Raw genomic sequence first — 23714 nt, forward strand, 5'->3', positions numbered from 1 at the left:
TATCAACGATTGTACAAACTACGAATATGTTAGGTTTATGTCAAAGACGTGGCAATAACAGAAACAGTGGACTTTAACAAAAACCTTGAAAGGGCGTGACGTCATTATAATATTGAACTTATGAGTAGAAATAACACTTGTTTAATGAGAGGCAGACAAGACAACAAATTGTATAGTATTTGAAAACGTTGATTGAATATGTCTAACATACATTATAAGGTGATGGGTATCACTACATCGCTACAAGACCCAACTGTGCATGCGACGAAGCTCCAATGTTTTATAACTTAAAAACACATAACTTAACATGGAGTAATCAACTTATAAAGTACTTATTTCAATATCGTTGACCCTAAAATGGCTCAATGTAGGTACAAAATAAGGGACCCTAGAAAGGGTTACGAAAACCTAAAAACCTAAAATCAACTACAAAATGCTGAAACGTGTAAATCTAAATAAACACTTAAACATAATTTAAAATAACAATATCAAACAATTAAAAATACTCAGTCTTAAGATACGTAAAAAATAATATACGACAATCGAAGTTTTTTCACACAAAAGACTCGGATTATTGTTTTTTTTTTAGGTTATTATATCATCTTTTGTCTATAGGACAAGGTTACTGGTTGTCGTGACTAGGTTTTAAGTTCAACTTTGTTAAAAAAAAAAAAACAACTTTTTAAGAACTGTTCTGCTTTTCCAGGAGCAGTTTGATGTGAATGTAGTCGTATGGGCAGTTAGCTCGACATTACATAGGAGCGGCGTAGTGCACTCCAGGCATATCTAGTAATAATTTAAGCGATGTTTACGATAAATACGCGCTACAGCTACCACCTACACATTTATAATAAAATATATGCACGTCTACTATTCTAAATTCAAACAGTTTAAAGAGTGCCTGATCTATCTAATCCTTTGGTGTACATTAAACCGTTCGGGTTTACATTAACATTCAAACGTCTACTTGTCACTTAAGCTAACCAATGAATAGAGTACTAGACTACTATATTCTACTTCATAACGAATTTAATAAAATAGACAATGCTAAACATGAAGCGGTTACATATATTAAAACCTCTAAAAAACTTAATGTGACTATGAGAACCCGTAATTTTATCGTTTTGAAAGAAAGGGCAAACTAATTTTAATACGCTATGCTAACGAAACCTACCGTCTACCATTAATAAACCAAACATGATTTCAGAGATCTTTGCATGACTTTAAATAAAAGTATTTTTGATGACTAAACTCAGACATGCAATATTTTGAGTCAAAAACGTATTTTGTAGATACGATCGAAAAAACATTAACAAAATATCTTTTGGGGAAATTGGCTTGCGCTCATTTTCTCGGTATAGGTGTCCGAGACCCCTTGACATTTAACAAAATTCAAAAAGAACCATATTTCGTAGGTTTTTGATCGATCTAACATTTGTTCCAAAGCAATATTCACGTGCGATATCAGTTTGTCGTTTATTCAAAGCCAGTTCCGTTGAAATTTAGCTGCTCCAGTTCCGCGTCCTTTTCGAGTTCTCCCAAGATGCCCTGGATTTCGGTAGGGGTCTGAAATATTAGGGTTCTATGTCAGCAATATAGAAAACACAGTAGTGGTATTCATATGAATGTGGTTTTAACCAATCTGAGATTAAAATATTTTAAAATATTACAAAAAGTTGGCCGTAGGGAACCTAATAACTCACCAGTAAGCCGGGGAACGTCGGGTCGATGTTATCCAAAGAATCGATGGCCGATTCTATTTGGCTGTTGAATACTGAAATAAAAATAAAAATAATTTAAGCCATGTCAAAGAGAATATGATCAAAAATACCTTTTGATAGAAATAATAAATACTTACTTGTTTCATCAAAAAGCTGATCAAGGGTAGGAGAATCGAGACCCAAATTAAAATCTTCTGGCAAATTTTCCGTTATTTTCTTTTTGTATGTTATGTCCATTTCTTCGAATTCCCTTGGTCGTTTAGTGCCACATGCAAAGCCGTTCAGCGCTTGAAATTCACTTGATTCCTCGTCAAAGCTTGGCAGAGGAACATCTATTGACGAATTGGGTACTTCATAATTAAACTCATTAAAATCAGTTGTTACGGACGGCGGAATGATTTCCTCACCGTTCTGATTTATATTCGCAAATATTGAAGACATATTGGAATAGGTACTTGGGGAAGCATCGAAATATCCCAAATCAGGGGAAGATCCAGCATTGAAAATATCATCAGTGTTGAATTCATTTGCACAGTTACCGTTGTAGGCAATTGGCTCAATAGCGGGCGGCTCTAACGCTTGGGCGTAATTAACACAGTTATACTCTTGGTTCTGGTATGGTACTAGCACCTGGGGTTCGGGAGCCGGCAATAAATTTGTCGCATTGGATGTTGACGGAATCTCTGTAATCGACATTGGTTTTCGAGCCAGTTGAGCCGGCTCTACATCGCTGCTGGTGCTCTCAGCGCTCGATTCGTGTTCATTATCCCTTGGGAAGGTCTTGATGACGCTGTAAATCTTCTCGATGGCACTCACAATCCTTTCCTTGTTAGGAGGGATTATAGTAAGTCGATGTGTTGGAGACATGCTCTTCTCTGGTGATGCCGCTGTGAATGGGTCTTGGTCTTGGCCATCTGGTGGCGGCGATGGTAAGTTTGTAACCAAGTGTAGAATCACTTGCTCGAGGCGCCGAGGGTCTTCAACTGGAGCCGGCTGATTGTCATTGATCTGAAAATTTCGTTTTAAATATGAATTTGTCTGAGCGAAGTGGATTAGAGAAGATGTTTTGGAACCCGGTATAAAGAAAGCACTTATTGACGGTTTTCTTAAATAATGAGGTTTTAAACAAACCTTAATTTAATAAATAACATTTACTCTACAGTTTACCTCGCCTTTTAGTTCACCTTCTCAATGACAAGTGATTAAATAAACCGGTTTTACTAGCTAAACTTTAAAGAGCTACTCTATACCTAAATGTATTAATTAATATGAGTAAAAGAACGCACCTCATCTTCAGTTTTGATGTCATCTTCAATCTCTTCGATGGCAGCAGGCTTGGCATTATTCACCATCATCGTGAATTTTCGTCGCATCATTTTGATGAGGTGTCGACCTTCTTGTTCGGTGACCACCGTATTAGTGCAGACGAAGCTGGTGACAGCTCGAGAGTCCTGGTCAACATCGAGGCGACCGCGGGTCCTCATGTAGATGAACTGACCATTCTTGGTCATTAGTCGGTAGCAGGATTCGCCGAAGAGACGATGCTGGTCATACACTGATAACAAATAAACATCCACATTGAAGTTTACGTTATCAAATAATCAGGTGCAAAATAATCATCAATCGCATTAAGGCTATACGTAATTAATTCGCTAAGCTGCTCGGCAAATACACTACTGCGCAAAGTATTGAAAGTTCATTAAGATTACAAATTAGCATTGCAAACATAGCTTAACAAATATTGTGGTCGTACAAAGCGTAAAAGAATTATCAAAAGACATCTATATAAATAACTACTTATTATTCAAATGAATGCAGGAAGTCTAATACCTACCTAGTTTAGGTAGACACATAGGTATTTGTAATAAATGTCAACTGATAATGTGTGTATGTGTCTTGTAGATTATTATTCGTAACGTTGTCAATATGCAGTGCAATGGAAAAATAGAAATTAGTTATCTAAAGTTTACAGTTAATAAAATAGAGATAGACATGGCAGCTGTGCAGCTGGTAAACAAGTGCCATCAGATAATACAGCTCGCTTGATTAGCTAACTATTTACTTGGGCGTTAAGTAACCTTTCCATCTACTGTTTACAACGGAACTACGAATACTAAAGCAACTGTATTACAATAAATAAACAAAGGTGTCCAAATAAATAGAGCTATGATTCATGCAGATAAATGAAAATTCGCGAAACGCATAAAATATTTAGAAACAATAGTACTTTAGAATGATGTTCGACACCTATACAATATGAGGAATAAAGATTTGTTGCAGACGTAAATTATATGAGCACGCGGACTACAATAAGTTAACCAACTAGTCATTCTCTATTAGCGTATCTCTACAAGGACATGGGAAGTGTTTGTGCATCATGATCCAAGAGTGACAGAAAATCATCTACGAGGATAAGGTACCTTCTATGAAAGACAATACAAATGTTCCCAACAAATCCAATTATGGAATCCTCGGAACAAATCGTACGACGTAACACAACAAACCTTTTGAGATAGTTCTGTAATTAAATAATATTTGAACAGCTAATAATTGCCTCAAATTGTCTTCCAGGTTTCTGCTAAACATTAAAGGAGAATTTGTTGAAAACACGATTACTTTAATTCTTAGCTTCCTTAAGTAGCTCGCAGTTCTGAAGACTTCTTAATGTAATTACACTTCACCTAACTCTTACCTAACAGGTTACAAAAATCATTAAAACAAGTAACAACGTTAAAGCATGACATCATAATTTAAAGATAAAAGAAAAACAAGGACATTGGTGCATTCACCTTTAAAATAAATTACATATAAATGCAATTTTGAAATTCTATCTTGACACCTCACTGAAGTGTGATGCAGAGTGTATTTTAGTAATTTTCCATAGTATCAAAGATCGAAAGGTATACAAAGTAGGTAATGTAAATAGTATACCTACATTGCACATATTGCATTATCATTATGTCGAGATGATAACGTCGCAGACTGGTCACCTGTTGCTACTTTATGAGCCGTTGCACTGCCATTATTAACCTCCAGATGTCGATCCCACACGTGATAAAGTTATTCGCTTAGATACACGGATATAGATCATAACCCTAATTTGATGGACGTGCAATATTGGTAACTATGTTAGTAACTTTTTATTCCAGTCCACGTTTTTCAGATTCAATGTAAATCAGGCTTTGTAGGATAGTAAAGAGAGTAATCCTTTAAAAAGGTTTGATGTTTGTGTAGAGTTATTGGCATTTCTATGTTCTAAAAGTGGTGTTCGCAATCATGTTACTGAAATCATTGTTGGATGTTAGAGCGCTGCGTGGCGAGGGCGCGTGCTCGACGCAGCCTCGGCAGGCTTAGTTCACAATTGAGTGTTCGCCGGCGGCACTTACTCTCTCGCAGCGCGATGATAACCCAGCGTACGTCGTCTCGGTGCATGAAGTTCATCGCGTTGACCCCACTAACTTCATGCGTCATGTAACCCGTGACCAGGGCAATGCGCGACTCGCATTGAATAATCTCGCCGTCGATGGAGTGTCGTGTTCGGTACTCCATGCGGTAAGACTCCAGGGCACTCTCGTTGATGAATGTCTCGCTCGTGGGGCGCACGATACCTATAAACACCTAGAAGAGATTTCAATTATAGTAATTATCGATTAATACGCCGAGGTAACAATTTGTCGTTCATTAGTACAACAATAGGCAAGAGCATTCTTGTTATATGAAGCGTCATCCTTTGTGTAGCCTTGAGAAGGATTTATGTTAACAACTGATTTTATATCGCTTTACATATAAATACGGTTTAAAACATTTAAGTACATATATGGAGGTTGCGGTTTATTAATTTAACATATTCAACTGCGTAAAGAAAAAGCGCATACAGAAGGTACTATTTAGACATAGTATTACTATGTACCTAATGCTCATGTAGAAGAAGAGTTGTTTGCTAATGTATTTCATATCGCGGCGACGAGATTAATATGTTTTGAGACTTAGTTATACTGACGAGTTGAAGACTTTTTACACATGATAATAAAGTAATTTATTCAGTAGTTAAGTGGAAGGTCGTTGCATTTGTTATTGCATTTGAAACTCTAATTGTAATAGCATTGGGTCGGGGGATCGATAACAATTTCATACACATTATTTGATAAACTATCTAGAAAAGTTAGTGGATCAGACGGATAGAAGGTTCACCTCTGGTGCAAAAAGAATGTGATGCAAATAAAAAAAAAACCGTAAAGATAATAATCGTGAACTATTGACATCTAAGTCGAGTAGAACATTTAGATTAATTGCAATTTTATTTGATAAAACAAAAAAATAATAATCATTATATATTTAGGCAAGTTGAGATAACAGTCTTTTTATATGTTCATATAAAATTCTACTGTGCGTGTGTACGTTACTTAACTCCTAAACGGCTGAACCAACTTGAATGCGCCGAATCTGATAATACTGGGTACATATAACTTCAGCCTGTTGTTTTTCCATTGGGCAAAGGCATTACACGTTAAGAATGGATTAATGGCTAATTATTTTGAATATTATCCATGTTTTAGAGTAATTAAAATATTTTTTTTTCATTGTTACTATGCAAGTTCTAAAGGGTGACACATAAAAACTCTAAGGAACAGTTTCATTCATGACTATGATTGCTAAATAATGTAAGTAATTATACTCACCAACATAAATTCGGTTGGCATCTGACGTGTGACTATAAAAGTACTATTAAAACTAAGGGTGAGTACAGACTAGAGCATTTACTTTAACCGAATAACGAGCTGCTTTATGAGATGCCCTAGTGTTTCACCCTTTCATGAACAGCTCGCTCGCAGAACGCAGAGCAGCTCGCTGTTTTGTTACGACCTAATCGCACGTACAAGTTTATTGGTGTAACAGTTATTAGAGCATTTGCCTCAAGAGAAAGTAAATGTTAGGTATAAGAAATTGTGACTGGTAAATACATACTCGTTGAGAGCTTTACTCGAAATGAGCTCCGAACGTTCGCAAAGGTGTTACGTTGACTTAAACACTGAGCTTCTTCTTGTGATGTACCAGTCGTTAGAAAGGTGCATGAAATGGTAATGCTTTAGGTAATGCTCTAGTGTATATCGACCCTAAGGTTTCAAAATTTATTTTCATTTTCGGAAAAACCTATCAGGAAAACATACAGTCTTACTTAATGAATTGTACCATAGTATCATTTGCAGGTCAAATTCAGTTAAATAATAAATACATTAAACTATTAGCATTAGTACAAAGTATTTTATGATTGCCGCAATAGTTTTAATGTCAACTCTACTCAAGTACCTTCACTACTACACGACACGTTGAAATTCGATTCAAATAATAAAGGGAATCTACTAAAAGTTCCTGAAAATTACAAGTAATAAAAATATTTTTTTTTCTATACTTGACGTAAAAAAACATTTTGCTCTACAAATTTTTCGCTTTGTTCTAAATCCAATGCGTCAGGACAATTGGCTGGTGTAAAAATGCTGGCTCAGGAAAGGATTGACCGTAGCAATCCATCATGCCTTTCAAAGGGAATAAATAATACACGTGTCATCCGAGGCAGCCTAGACAATTTAGTACATACCATAGTTTGAAATGAGAACCGGACCTCTTTTGTTTACCCTTCAGCTATCCGTAGGTAAACGGATCCGAACGCATCTCCATACAAAATCGTTGTTTTCTATAGATTTTGCCCAGACCTGGTAAGTTCCTAACTTTAATCCAGTTACTGAAAAGAAAACTTAGAAAATTATCTTTAAATGTTTGTCAATATTCGCATGTGGTACAAAATAATGGGAATGTGGTTCCACTGACGATTTTAAGACATCACTCTAGGGACGAACGACGAAACTAAAAGTGCATCAGCTAGATGAGTGGAATGAGACGTATACGTTTATTTATTAGTGTAGATATAGTAGTGTAGGTACGTGAGAAGCTAATCGCAGACTGATTAACAATCGAATATTGAGCGCAAGAGCTTTGTTACCTAGACCGTCTTTTAATTCTAGCTACTTTATTCATTATCGATTCGTCGTCATCAGTCTAAAATAGTTCTTGGAGCTCTTCAAGTCGAAAAACGCCGGTTAGTTCCAATGAAACTTGGGAAACTTTTCCGCACTAAAACCACTATTCCAAAATGAACCGATTGCGCCATCGAGTCGCCAAACTTTCACTGTTTTCCTTTACGCAGTACGCAATAACTGAGATAAGCCGTTACCTTTTTGAAATAAACTTTGTTCGAGTAAACAATAGAAGATTTTGTTTACTGTTTAGATTTTAAAATCCTTAATCCTTAATTAGATTTCTTGCATTTCATCTGCAGTTCGACTTTGTGTCGACTACCTACTTTTTATCGTCACCCCAAATCATTTGGTTATAGAATACAGATTTATTTAATAACACAATTAGATTAAATTCATGGCAGCAGCATAGCTTATGCAGGATTCTTAGCTTGGCTGTCAAAAATCATCACGCACAGCATGGAATGAGTCTGATTTAATGGGATGAGCGTGAGTGTAGTATGATCGATGATCGCTCTGTTTATAAAAATAATTTACAAGGATACGTTTTGTTTCCGCCTTTTACTTACAATATCATTGCCACTGGCGCAGGGGTTGTCGCAGCGCGCGCGAGCGCGGCGCACCATCTGGCAACAGCGGTTGTAGCCGCGGCAGGCTCGGTCGCTCTTCCTCAGGGAACCCTCGATGTGGCAAGTCACGTACTGCCTCGGCTCTGAACGTTGGCCCATCTTCCTCAACCTGAGGAAAATATACCATTTATATCTACACATTCCCATAAGAACATAGCAAAGTAGAAAGTTTTAAAATCACTTTAAAGCTGTCTATACTGCTATTTTGACATCGAAATTGTTTCTTTCGATTTTTGATGAGATGGAAAGCTACACTTTGAATCTAGTGCAAGTAATATATCAATGTCAATTCTTGATTTAACGTAAGTAAGATACGACGAGAAAACAATCAAGTTGCAGCCTGAACTTGGCTGATCGGATAAAATGAGTACCTAATCAGTAAGAAACTAAAGTTTTTTTTCTATTACTCCTTTAAAAGATGCATAAAAATAGAGCTAAGGGAACATTTCGTGACCTATGGCATTTTGTAGAGTTCACAAAAGCGTAATATAAAAATGAAAACCCTTATGAAATACAAATTTTGTAAAATTCTCGTCAAAGAACATCGTCCTCGTTTTATCATATTTCTAGTAAATCCACTCAATCTGTTAGCATATTAGTTCACATACATTTTCCATAACAAGACTAGAGCTTTCCAGGATTCCTAGTAGTTTAAATTCACTGAAAGTGATGGATTATACAAAGATTTTAAAATATACCGTCTTTTACGTGGTTCATTGCTTACACGTGAACGCGTATCAAGACGCCATGTAGGTGGATTCAAAAAGAGCTTACAACGTAATATACGAGTACCTAGTATGCACTTATTAATGTCGTCAAAGGGAGAAGCTTTTTCTTTTTGATACTCAAGTTTCTGATATTGAATTTATGAGATTTTTTCAAGAGCGTATAAAGCGACGAGGCACGGCTGGTTTACATTCTGACATCAGGTTGTATATCAACCATACGATAAGTTTTATTAAAATTACAAGTCTACATTACTTTACCTCATGGGGTCAAATTATTATATGTGTTATTTTTGTTTACTCTTAGTTTCGTGCGACTGTTCTCTTGTATGATAAGTATAGTATAAGTTTTGATGACTATCAAAAGAAATAAAAATAAATAAAAAAGTACTACCAGCTACCAACTACGAGTTCTACCTCAACCTTTATGTAAGGTGTTTTACAATATGAAGAAACCGGTTCCTAACCAATAAAATCTTTATAATATTACTAGCTGTTTGTGTTCCATTGGAGGGATAAGGCCTCCCTTCTTTCTTTTAATTTTATCCTGGCTTACGGCTAACGTCGGCCAGTTTTGCGAGAAGAAACATGATTATCACATGTTACTATGTACATATTGAATATATATATACATACTATATATATACTATGTACATACTAGATCTTGAATCGTTTTTTGTTTTATTCCTTACCTTACAATGAACCGTTTCTTCTCTTGAGCCAGGGCTTTCTTGACTTTGCGCAGCGCGTTAGGTTCATCAGGAATGACGAGCTCTCCATTAGGGCCTAGAGTCTGGCTCTTAGGCATCAGTTGATCTTTAAGTAACGCACGATCATCTTCGTGTGTTATATTGAGTAGATTCTGGCCGAGCAGATCGAGCTGGGATAGAATAAAAAAGTTAGGTGCAGGAATTTCAGGGTGAGATAGAAAAAAAATGTTGACGAAGAAAAATGTAATGGAAAAATGGAAAATGGGCAAAGGAAAGTAAAAATAAAATTGGTAAAATGTATGTTGATTTCGTGACATTGGGAGATGAAACGAATCGTTTGTACAAATCAATTTCATAATCGTTGCTTAGCTTCCATCTTACTATTTAGTTTTCGTTTTTAGAGCTTCAACAGAAGTAAATTATCTATGAAAATAACAACTTTAAAAATGGGTAGGGAAAGTAAAAAACATGTAGAGGAAAATTAAAATGAGTTGAACAAAGTAGAAAATGTATGTACGAGGAAAAGTGAAATGAGATGTGAACTAATAATTAATTTAGAGAATTACATTACCTCAGAGTATCCAAGATATTGATTGACGTTCTGTGAGACGACTACAATGATGCCCCTGTATGTGGTGGTGATCAAGAATCCGTTGAAGAGGCTCAGCACTTTAAGCACTGAAGCCGGGTTGAACTGCTTCGCGGACTTTTCAATCGAGTCGCCAAACACTGCGATAGAATGCACTTCAACACTATTACATGAAAACAAAGTGAAATTACCATTTATTAACATTTAACACTTACAGCCATGATTTAAATAAACACACTCATTGAGACCACAAATGATTTCAGCAACACGATGAAAAACGATGAAAACTTTCGAGTATGATTGCGGCGTATGAAAAATGTCAGTTGTCTTTTCGAAGGTTTAGCCATGGGTGAAAATGAACTGAAATCCGTAACCGAGGTATGTTTTTCACAATGAAACAGACAAACAAATGCACACACATTTATACTTGAAGAAATAATTGATGTCGTTCCGTCGAGATTACACGTGCCTAAAGATCATTAGCAAAATATAATAATATATTTATTTGGTTCTACACAAAGAGGTTATATATACAGCCTTTGTAGAAAAAGGAAATACAACAGATATTTTGGGCGGGAGATTTTTGGCGGAAAAATAAATAAGGTGTCACACATTATTGACAATATAGGTATAGGTGTTTTTTACAGATTGATTTATTGTTCCACTTTGGGCACCAACTCTTCTCTGTAGTTTACAAGAAATATAGATCATAGATTGTTTTAATTATATCAATGTTTAAAATTATGTAAATGAGAAATTATATGCTGTTAAAATTAAAACAAATGCTTTATGATTATTATTTATGTTATGAATGAATTTTACGAATTGCAAATGCCAAAGTCAATACTTCAGAACAAACTATTTCAGGTATCTGTTCAATTAAACGAACGTGCTTTATAAAAGCACTGATGCTGAATAATCCAACAATCGTCAAACATTTTATAAAGTTCTGTTTTTGATTTTAAAAAACGCTATCAATACCTTATTTAATAAAACCAGTGTTTGTTCACCTAGCTGTGTATTTGTTTGTTTTCCCATTTTGTGCATTCAATAGATAAAATATCTCGAATTATTTACGTCAGACTAACAGAACTGTTTTCTATAAGATTAAAATATAAATGCTCAGTGGAATAATTACAATGTATCTATGTAAAAGATGATGATAAGAAAGAGCATCTCTCTTTGTTGATTGCAAATAATTTAATTGCCACCCAGTATCTATTCTTATTACATTCAATTAAAGTTCATTTTTGTGCTATAGATACTGATATGATTTTATCGATAGACGTGCTGCTATAATTGCTAAGCTAATTGTATGGTTGATGCATTGCTTACAAGAGTAGGCTATTTTAACAATTTCTATAACAGAAACGGCAGATTGTTGTCCTATGCAATACCTTTTTGTCCGTCGTCATATTGCATTAGGATCGTAAAGCAGTATTTAAAATTGCGATTTACCCATGTTGGATAAGGTTATGGCTATATTACGCCACTGGGTTACGACAACTTCACGCCGCTTACGATGACATTGAAACGAAAATAACTGAATTCGCAATGCAGTGTGCGGGCGCCCTTAGCTCAGAAGCATGGCACAGCACGTGCGCGTGCACACTCACGTTACTACACACGATCGGATTTTATATTGATAGACAAATATATGTTATACTGCAATAACTAATTGCACTAAATCCTATTGACTATGTTAACTGTTGTCTGTTTGTAACATATTTTTTTACGATACAAGAGTTTTAATCATACTGTATAATGGAAACAGTACATACAATATATTAGCAGTCCGTAGCATAAAGTATTATAATCATATTATTATTGAGGATTTAGAGTAACTCACTACATATAAATTATAATATTACACCGTGTTGTTGAGATAACGCATTATTCTGTAAAGCATGGTAATGTTACGCATGTAACGGTTCTCGGGCAAACTAAAAGTGACACGAATGTATGAGGTGGTACTATGAATAGATTTGCACTTTGCACTAGTTTATTCGCCGCGTCCAGTTACCGACGGGCCCTCATCACATTAGCCACCGGCCGTCCTGTCATAAAATGTTACATTCTAGTTTCCAACTCATCGCCGTGCCTCACAGTCATAACTGACATCGGATTTATTCGTCGTGCAAATACCTGGGCGGTGAAATGTCACTTTGTAGAAAATGACGCCGCAACAATGTTGTTACAAGCTACATACATTTTCGCGTCAGAATATTATGTACAGAGTGCTAAGTACGGCTAGGCAATGTCATTGCTCATGAACTCGTACTCATCGGTTGTCTAGCCTTGAACTCGGATGAGAAGACGCGACTTTATAGCTAAATTACCCTATTTGTGTTTACCTTTAAACGTTGTCTAGTCTACCTATTTGCTGTCTTTTATGAAATTATTATTCTAATTAAGTGAGTCATAGTGTTGTCGATATATTGCAAGTAGTGTAGAGATACCTGTTCTGCGCAATTATTGTTGGTACGTAGATATGTACACCTTGATTGTTTTTTAAGTGATTGTAAAGGGTTAGACGATGCGACTGATATAAAAATGTTTTTTTTTTTTTATAATTGTTGTTGTAATGATTCACAATTTACACAATTTACAATACACTCAGTAAAAAATACAAAAAATTATAAATAGTAGAAATTATTATGAATACATGGTTAAATAGCAAAAATAAACATTATAATCTTCAATTCCACAGTCATATAAAAACGTGACAATGTATTGGACGTTAATTTTCTAAATCATTCACCGCTGTCTCTTTATTTCATCAAAGTTATGCGCCCCTATGTGGAAAATGACATGCCATTAATAACACGATACAAAATGTGCGCACCTGCATCATTGTGGGCAACGCTACTAAATGCAATTTACCTTTAACACCACCTATAAAGAAGAGTTGACACTGTTGTAGGAAAGAGACAGCGCTCTAGACTGCGTAGCGGCGTCTCTTTTACACAACATTAATAATCTTGTCGTGTAGTTACCGTGGTTAGGTGACATGTCACACTTGCACTTCAATTTTGTCGCGTATGCCCATCGTAATAGGTATGGGTGGAGCTTGCATTCCAACACATAACAATTACCGTGTGGAATGCGGTGAAACTAGAAAATGTTTGCAAATTAAAGCGCAGAACTAGATCACTAAACTGCGTCACATTGAGACGTAAGGTGTTAATAAATATTCATTTTGATTGAGATAAGCATTAATATTAAATATACTTTAGAGGGATGGTAGGAGAAGTGTTTAAAGCTTGTATACAGGCAGCATGCATTCTAAATGATTATGTTAAATGCTTTTCTTCATGCAGTCTATACTTTCCTGGTTTAGTCCACATTTTTATATAAGTAGGACTTGTTGAGTACTCACCATACTGATGTGCCCTCAAGTAATGTGCAGTGAGTCTCAGAACTGTGGTCTTGTCGATTTTGCGGCGTGCGGCGACGACGGGTGGCACCATGGCGGCCAGCTCAGCCACGGATTGATTCAGCCTGTCTCTTCGCATCTTTTCTGCTTTGTTTCGCATTTCCCGCGGATTGTCCCTGTAGGAAAAAATATTTTAAAGTCTTTTTCATTCTGTTTAATAGAATATAGAGAAAAATTATTTTTGAATGTATGTAAATACTTTTTAAGTAAAACTTCTTTAAGCGGGACTAGGAGGTCACTGGACGACAATGCAACTTTTCGACAATCGACAATTATTTTATTTTGAGAATAGATAAATTAATATAAAAACAATTGAAGAAAGTTTTACTTCAATCGCGTGTGACGGTTACTCGCACTGTTTTTAATTTTGTAAGTCTCCTTCGATTCTATGTTTAATAAATTATTATTATTTCAAAATACTGTGAAAAGAAGGTGTAAATTATGTTATTATGAAGGGCTGTTGACAACATTCGATAAATATTATATTAGGTAAGAACTTTTCTATCATAATAACTAATTAGGATTATTCGCTCTATCTTTCACTTAAGATAAATACATTTTCCTGTTATCTACTTAGTAATAATTAGTCGACGAAGGTTACATTAATTAATTGGCGAGGAAATAAAATAAACACGAATATCGAATAACAATCCAAAAAGCCTATGAAAAATGATCCGTCCGTCGGTTTATATGTAGTTTTATTACTCATATGTTTACAACATGAACCAGTGCATCTAGGAATAGCCTAATTGAAAGTTTACAATTCATGACTTTTGTATAATCAAACATCCTGTTACTCGAACAAATTACATTGTAATGGTGTGGGTACGCCAACACAATTAAGCACATATTTACAATACATCCTGATTTTGTTGTGTATACCGTTACACACCGCTCAAGCCGGTTCACACACGGTCTCCGATTCTTTTTATGATTACAGAAAACTGGCCTATAAAGTTACTCAAATCTGTACGCTGCTAGTTAAATAACAAATATGAAAAATAGATAAACTTAGTACACCGTTATAGGATTTTTTTTTATTTTCGATTAATAAAAAAAATATTTATCCGAAGAAACGGACCATGTGCGAACCGACTCTTGGATACTCGACGTATTTTATTGCCAGCGTGATGTGCATGGACGAAACAGATATTGCGCTTGATATCATTAAATTGATGGCCAATTCTAACAACCACTTAGCGCGCTGTGGTCGCTGCTTGCAATATTATTAATTTAAACGGTGCTAAAACAAGCGTGGATAAATAGTTCAACCGTTTGTCATGGATATTTATCTGCCGAGAAAACCCGGAGAAAAATTATTGCGTAGTTATAGCAGTGTGTTAATCCCAGAGTTATAAGACTATGCATAAAAATCGGGCAAGAAGGCACAGATTTCTGTAAAATAAGGTAATGCATAAATTTGAGGACATTTAATTTATTGAACCCAGTTAATTTATGACGTTACTTAACCTCATGTCATTATGTATGCTGATCACTACCAGAGGACAATAAGTATATCACAAAATGTCAATTAGATAATTAAGATATCTTTCAATTATAAGTACCTATTATGAGTTGAATAATTCGCATAATTTTTGCACGTGGTAAATGTCAGGTAAAATCACGTGTAGTCTTAGACGAATTAAATCAGTTCTGCTAGAGGAACAATTTCATTTCTCGCACTCGACCCTAAGTCGCAGTACTGGACAAACTTCACCGGGTTCCCTCTTGCTTTCTGAGAAATATCTACGTAACGGCATACTTAATCTGAGTAACATAATATACTAGAAACAAGTAACGCTCGGGAAGTCTAACCGAACCAAGTAATATTCGTTCGTGAACGAGATTTGCTGTTCGCAGTGACCGCTGTATACGCATAGCACAGTATCGAATTAGGTACAGACCGATTGGTAAGCCACTGCAGTATACCAGTATTAATAACGGCAGTTAAACATTGTAGTCGAAAGTTCGCCTATGTTTATTCGAACGCAATTGCGAAGTGATTTATTTTCAATAAATATTTTTATTCAATAACTGTTGCAGGCGACGAGGAAATGAAAAATAAGAAACGTTGTCGGGGAAAGGTCGTCTTAGGTTATTGGATTCCTAGAAAAGATAAACCTTTTCGATTTCTATTCGTCGCTAGAACTGCACAAATCTTAAAAATGAGGAATAAATATTGCTGTAAACTTTACAAAGAATATTGTAAAACAATTGAATACAAGATCAAAGTAACTCAAAGGATTATAAACATCAAAGAGGTAAGTTTAAAATGAGTACTTGCTTTGAAATAGACATTGCAATTAAGGATATGGACTGAACACACACATGGCAATTTCATCAGCATCTGCTCGAGCGACGAGAGGGAGGTTGCACAATGTTACCCCACCAACTAATAAATATGCGCCCCAAGAGAAAAACATCTCGTTAATTCTAAACTTACAAATAAAATCAATTTAAAACTTCTTCTATTACTATTACACACAGGAGCCTATTTTCCACCTGCAATATCGGCCACACAGTAAGTATGATGAAGTTTGTGCCCAAGGGAGGAAGTGGTAACAATATTACGATGAGGAAGCTTGTAATAAGTAATATCAATATCTGTATCTGAGTCCTATTTTTCCTTGGGTAAAAATAATTTTAAATTACTCTCCTCGTGGCTCCGAAGCTGATAAAGTAGCAGAAATATCATTGATGACCTTAAAAGTTTCAATTGTTGTGGATATTATGCAGATAATGTTTAAATGCTTTCTTTACACTATTTGTGATTCTGCTGATGTGCGCTTAGACGGAATTTATTATCAAGTATAATTTTAATATCATGTAAAAAAATGAGACTCAAAAAAGACAGCAATGAAGAACGATAAACAAACAAAAAATTTAGGAGGTAAATAGTGTTAAGTTAAAGCATGAATAAAAATACTAATTTTGGATTAAATATCAGCCATAACGCCGCAGATAGAGAAGACAGTTCAGTTCGATTGCTGTGGCAAGATATTGGAGCAAGTTGCGGTAACTGGCGAACCAACTTTGCGACAGCTAGTATAATGGGGTCTCTATTTGCGAGAAACCGATATTCCTGGTATAACCTGTCCTCAGAAACTTTTGATAAGCACTGTCCCGGTTTGACGCCGATATCGGAGATGCTTTGGTCGGCGATAGTCATTTACTTTAAAGAACTATTAAATTTATATTAAGCTGCATATAGTTCCTTGAAACTAACGGAATTATTTCACTGTCTAGCAGATCGGTAGTATCACCCAACTTGCATAAAAAACGGGCAAGATGAATTATATCAAACTTATAACGTTATGGTAAAGATTGCACTGACACAAGACAGTAATTTCCCAAATTTACTAGTTCGAATTACAGGTTAGGCGATAGTGCTGCAAAATAGAGTAGTTAGCGTTCGTAGTAGTTATACTATAAGTGGGGTCCGAATACTTGGGAGTAGTATAAAATAGGAGTATATAGGTATGTGACACAGGACGCCTACATTTTAATAAAGAAAACATTTAGTATTGAAAGACATTAAAGTGTAAAAATATTTATGAATTTAAATGTAAAACTGCGTCATTAAGCTTCTGTGTTACATGCAAATAAAACTGAGAATAGTATTAATATATTTTCAACTTCCCTTCTAACAATTTTATTAAAATTTGTTTAGTCATTTAAGGGTCAAATTCACAAACTTTTACCTCTTAAGGTGACATGCAAACTCAGACAGACAAACATTTTTGCATGTGGGTAAGATCTTAAGTTTAACTATTTTCATCTTCGTCTAAGGGTTCTTTGAGACCACTGTTACATTTCGAATGTCTAACTAAATATAGTGTTTTGGTACACATCCTCATAGTAAAATATTATTACCTTAGAACAGACATCTTATTGTAATTACAGCTGTTTTATTTATGCACTCGCGAGCTTATTTATAGCGTAGTAAAATTACAAATGATATTTGCCCATTTATAGGAATGATAAATTGTAAACAATAGAAACAATTAATAGATCTTAGAAGCGTTAAATGTTATGAACATTTGAATTGTTATGAGTCAATTATTTACCGCAAAACATTGTTAAAAAAATATTAAAATATATATTTTTTTGTTAAGGAAAAAACATGATTTTCTTCTTCCTTTTAAATAAGAAAACCTTTTATTTTTAAATCGTGAAATAAGTCTGAACGTTACCTCAATAAACACAAACCACAAAGTATGAAAACTTATTAAGTTTCCATGAATAGGGTCGGAATCGTTGTATGTATTGCAAGGAAAAGCTTTGAAAGCTTTGAGTTGACACGGTTTCGTCAAGGAATCAGTGGAAAAGTTCAACTTAAACGATGAAACGTGTGTGCCGGTATGCATGTGCATTTGTATAACTACCAGTACTTTAAAACGTTCCGCGAACAAAATGAAAACATGAATGCAATTTGAGCTTATATTTATAATACTGGTCAAGTGGGAATCGCGCATGCTTTTAACAAGAGCAAAGGTTGTTTACTCATTTATTTCTTACCGACTTATCTGTACTTCGTATTGTTTTCCTACCAATCTACATAGGAATGTATATTTATTTTTTTAATCTTTACAGAAAATTACGTAATAGTATATGTATGTACATTAATACGCCGTGCCAAAGTATTCCAATGATTTTATAAACACATGTTCGACAACAGTGTCATAAGTGAGGATAACAGGGATTGCAGAAATGTAAAACACTGCAAAATATGGTATTCTGCTTAATTTTGTGAAAGAGCTTTCTATCCGATTTCAACATGGTTTGGAGAAATATAGCACAGTTTTTCGATAACATACCAAAGGGATCTTTATACGGGTACGTATCTATTTATTTGGATAGGTGAGGTATCTTCATAATAGAATATTTTAAATCTGATATTCTAGGATGTTCTTCAAGATTTATTTAATCTTCCTCTTAATAGTTTTCAAGTTTTCATAGTTTCTTCAGATATTGCATGTTAAAAACCTGGTAACAACAGGTGAATGACGTTAACCGTTATAAAATTAAGAAAATTATAACGTAAGACTTTTCCACTTAGGAAAACTTGTTTTAAACATGTTTAAGATTGTATAACTTCTTTGCTGCAAGTGATTTCTCTGGACCGGAAGAAAACTATGACGTGTGAATCGTAGGTTGGATTAACGTAAAGTGTTAGATATTCATTTGAATATTAACTTACATTAGCGCAATCAAAGTGCCGAGTCACAAGGAGAGACGCGAATAGCAATTAACATAAGACTAATTATTCAATAATTTACAGACGTGTACAATACTATTTAGATACCAAAGATACTTAATCTTATTTCTATTTCATAAAAGTCTATTTATTTAAGTATTCATCAGCTAATTCATATTTTAGTATATAATAATATTCCATATATTTCATTATAATGAGATGGACAAAATGTACTTTGTAGGGCACGCAAATATCTAAGGAGTCAGGTACAGGGCTTTATAGCTATTTAATTAAAACAATTTATATCTTTATCAAAATCTCAACTTATCGTACTTTATCAAATCATGTTTATTTCTTTATTAATTGAAGTAATACTTTCGGTAATTATATCATAACACTTGACGCGACACTTCTGCCACTTGTAATCGATTGTTTATCTGATATCGGTATAGCGAGATTTTCTATATAATATCGGTATCTAATACAGAACCGTATCATAGACAGTATAAAGTTAACTTCAGTATGGCAGATAATTAAGAGCTGTTCACGAGATATAGGGCACAGAACAAATGTAAAAGTAATTTGTCTTCTAACGTGTACTCGTGTAAGATTTTATAAGTTTTAAAGCTTATTAGTGCATTTAATGTTCGATATGAACGAACGAGTAGCTCGGAAAAGGTTGTTCAAAAAATAGAAAAGTTTGTAGTTTTACAGATTTTTCTATTGCTTTTCGCCTAAAGTAGTAAGTCATATATTTACCATTTACAACCTGCATAATATACACACAAAATAAGTCCTAAAACAAAAACAATAATTTAAAATAACGCGTCAAAAAATCCATCGGCGTCGCTGCCGGCTGGGAGTGTGCCCAAAAGGCTGGCAGCATTGCCACGTTCAATAAGTCATATTATTATCATAAGTTATACCGGAAACTCAGTATTTTTCTTAAATCTTGCAAAATAATAATTGTGAAGATATTTTGAATATAAATTTCGCTTGACCTCACTCCGTGCTACGATTTAAACCACGCAGTTATGTCTTGTTGCACTAGGGGATTACAGATGTAACACAGGCTAAGGAACACAACTTCAATGTCTATCACAAATATTGACACTCAATCAATTCCACGACATGTTCCTAGATCTCTCTTGAGAAAGCAGCTTAGATTATTGTGGGTATTAATAATAACATCAGCCTATATAAGTCGCACTGCTACACATGAATCTTCCTGCAATTATAGGAAAGGTTTGAGCATTCAGATTCAAATATTTGGTATTCTTTTTTACCATGTTTCATTTCACCGTTTAACCTTAAGAGTAGAAATATCGTGGATTTTAACGCAATATTTTGTGAAGGTTTACTTTGATGCAGTTTATATTTTGTAAATATATTTCTTAGAAACGGTCTCTTTAGCAGCTACAGGAAATTATTGGTTCTCTACATAACAGAGGCAGTACAACTAAATATTCCAACGATCAGAACGAGAGACATTCTGTCTGCAGTAATACGTTAGTCATTTATACATAATAATTACATCACTTACAAAGAAACCTTGAAGAAAATTTCTAATCTCCAATACAATAATAGACGTTAAGTATTTGCATTCTCACCTGTTTTTAAACGCTTATCACAAAGCACTGTCTGGCAGGTGCGAGCAAGTTATTGTATTATACAATTATTAATATACATTTGTTTAAAGTCTAGCCTATTGTTAAGAGTGTTGTACCATTTATCTACATCTCATATTGAGATGTGTTGCCAAGTGTCACGGAGTGCAAGGTCGCTGTGTATTGTTATGATAGCTCTGCGGATACATATTTCGTGAAGTGCTCAGCCGTAGTAATAGGGCCAATAAATTGGAGTCAAATCATGACGTTACTTTAAGATGACGACTGTCGCAATCGTCAGTTTCTAATAGTAGAACGTCTATTTTTATGATTTATTTTGTTAAATTATTTTCAAATTTGTATATGGTACTTTAACTGACTTTTTTAAATTAATCCTCGAGAAGTGTTGATCGTTCCGAATCATAAAAATTTCTGAATCCGAAGAGACTTATCAAGCATATTATAAAAGTAGGTAAGTAATAGAACTCTTGCCCAACATAACTCCCTTTGCAAGCATCGCGGCAGTCGCGAAAAAAAGAGGTTTCTATCCCCAACTCCGATAAAGTTATCCGGAGCAATACGACGCAAAAGTTATCTTCATATTAGCAAAGAGAAACCGCAATAATAAACATATAAAACCTCAACCGAGTACTTTGATCTAACTCTCTTGGAAACTTCACAAGCTTGTTTTAATTTTTCTTTTTTTTTCCGTGAAGAAATTGCAGTGCACTTGTCATAAGACACCTTCTTCCAGTCTTCTTTCATTACTCTGATACGCTTGTTTATAACGGGTTTTGCTTTCCAAAGGTAAATTCACAACACTATATTTTCAATTAATAAGGCTTTAGTGAGAAGCAATACACTGATTGCTTTATCCCCTAATACCAATGCTAATCATCCTAAAATCATGATTGTCAGGTACGCCTTTCATTTGAAATCCGATTAAATGTTATCTAATAATGGAAACTGATTCCTGTGATATTCTAGTTTGTTTGCCATTGAATCTGCCGTTTGTTTGTTGATAACGATAGCGTTCTAGTATTCGCACTTTGGGCACGTGTAAGGTCCTTGCGAACAAAGCCTTGGTCTTTTGACATCAAGTTCTCACTTATGAATAAATTTAAAAACATTTCTTTGACTATGCATGTCTGAACAGTCTGGTATTGTTAATTTAATAGTCTGTTTGAGCAAACGTAAAATCTTGTAATTTTTTCTCCGAATTTTACACTAACCGTGTTCAATCATCATTACGCACCTATGTTAATTAGGCAATAATAAAAGTTGCTTGAGGAGACAAACATATGATTTAATTTAATTGTTAAAGAAAACTAAAATCGAAATAATTAACCACTGTACAATCCCCTTCAAATAATTCAATTTAAATTTCTATTACATTCTATATTATTCGACAGATCTGGTTCCTATACGTAGGTACCTATGGGACGCTACCTATGAGACTAAGCCAGGATAATTATAGATACCTTGGATATAGATTAGCCTGTCAGAAGATTGGTTCTGGAGCTGAAAGCTGTCCCACGAGTGAGCAATATTCAAATGATCAAGCCATTTGAATATTGTCGTGAGTGAGTATATCATCTAATGCACTTCAGTGCCGACACAGTTTTAACTGGGAAAACCTGGGTGATTGGAAATGTAACTTAACTTAAATGTAACCTAACTTAGCTTGTAAATGTAGCGATTACTTCTGTAAACGCAAATGGATTAGGTAGAACCTTATTTCAAAATATTTATTTAATATTAAGACATTTGGTTTTACTTGTTATTAATTTTTAGTAATATTGCATAGTGCTTTAGACTGCATTTAATTGCTTTTTTACATTAGGTATACGTAATGAAATCGATGGTAGTAATAGAGATTTGATTCTGCCAAATTTTTGCTCCGTTTAAATGCTCCGGTGGTACAGATAGATTCATGCACAGCGTTCAAACTTAGAATGACCCTCTTTTTGCGTCCGAATTCGAAGATAGCGTCAATCATCAATAAGTAGGTGGAAATACAGGACTAACTTGGTCAATTTAGCTGGTGTGACAGCGACAGACTAGGTGAAAGAATGTTTTCCAAGCCATTAGTACGCTCGCATCAACACTATCTGGTACCGTTTCTATGATTAATGGTATAATCTAGTTTGTGTTTTAACGTCAAGTTGTATTGTCAATAAAGACATTCCAGCCAGTACTTTACAAAATGAAAGGTTTTCTTTCACCTACCATATAAAGTTTTAAACCTAGGAAATGTATTTTTGAGGTAGATATATTGTAGACGGAGCGTTCGTGTTCCACGAGCGCCTCAAAGAGATGTCAGCCTACCTACCGGGCCAGCGGGATTTTCCGAACGGCCTACGCGATACACCAAACGCAAAAAAAGGAACAAGGGCACTCATTAAAAGTCTAACATACCCTCCCGCTCAATGAATCACTTGATAATTTTCCATACAGAAAAAAAATGTAAGGGGTGGGTATGGGCTAGCGCTTCTTCCTGTAATAGAACAACCAACCGGTCTCTGATGAATTCTCGTGCACAGCATTTTCAAGAACCAAAATTCGAGTCCGTTGGCCGTTCTCACAAACAAACGGACTTCTTCTTGAAGCACTTCGTTTAGCGTTTGCACGATAACAGGACATGCACGGCGAGGTCCGAAATTAAAAAAGAGAATAAATATAAGGAACAACGAATTGTTAAGAGTACATGCACACTCGCTGTGATCATTACGCCGAACAGAGAGCGGAGCATTCGGCGGAATGTTACACTACATGAAAATTCTTTTGAAATTGAGCTTACCCGTAAGAACGCTAGAACCCTATTACTGAGGCATTGCTGTGTATGTGTCTGTTCTTTTGACAGATGATGTTTTCAAGAAAAATCTTGTTGTTATGGTCACAAATTTTTTTGACAGATGATGTTTTCAAGAAAAATCTTGTTGTTATGGTCACAAATTTTTTTGACAGATGATGTTTTCAAGAAAAATCTTGTTGTTATGGTCACAAATTTGTTTGCTTAAATTGATTTGTTATCTAACCGACTTAACATATACTCAAAGAAACAGCAA

General features: G+C 34.9%; 1 protein-coding gene across 2 annotated transcripts in view; it reads right to left on the reverse strand.

The window, feature by feature from the left end:
- Positions 1–482: 482 nt before the first annotated feature.
- LOC113493928 (neuronal PAS domain-containing protein 2-like) overlaps positions 483–23714 on the reverse strand; it is a 70301-nt gene continuing 47069 nt past the window's right edge. For both annotated transcript variants that reach the window (XM_026871963.1, XM_026871962.1), the window contains 9 exons: positions 13786–13958; positions 10389–10546; positions 9800–9987; positions 8323–8491; positions 5108–5339; positions 3008–3276; positions 1859–2729; positions 1704–1774; positions 483–1566 (listed from right to left, as the gene is read on the reverse strand). In XM_026871963.1, the coding sequence (XP_026727764.1) occupies positions 1477–1566; positions 1704–1774; positions 1859–2729; positions 3008–3276; positions 5108–5339; positions 8323–8491; positions 9800–9987; positions 10389–10546; positions 13786–13958 (2221 nt within the window). In that variant the 3' untranslated portion in view covers positions 483–1476. The remainder of the gene's footprint in view (positions 1567–1703; positions 1775–1858; positions 2730–3007; positions 3277–5107; positions 5340–8322; positions 8492–9799; positions 9988–10388; positions 10547–13785; positions 13959–23714) is intronic.

The sequence above is a fragment of the Trichoplusia ni genome, chromosome 5 (genome assembly GCF_003590095.1).
Source record: "Trichoplusia ni isolate ovarian cell line Hi5 chromosome 5, tn1, whole genome shotgun sequence".
NCBI lineage: Eukaryota > Metazoa > Arthropoda > Insecta > Lepidoptera > Noctuidae > Trichoplusia > Trichoplusia ni.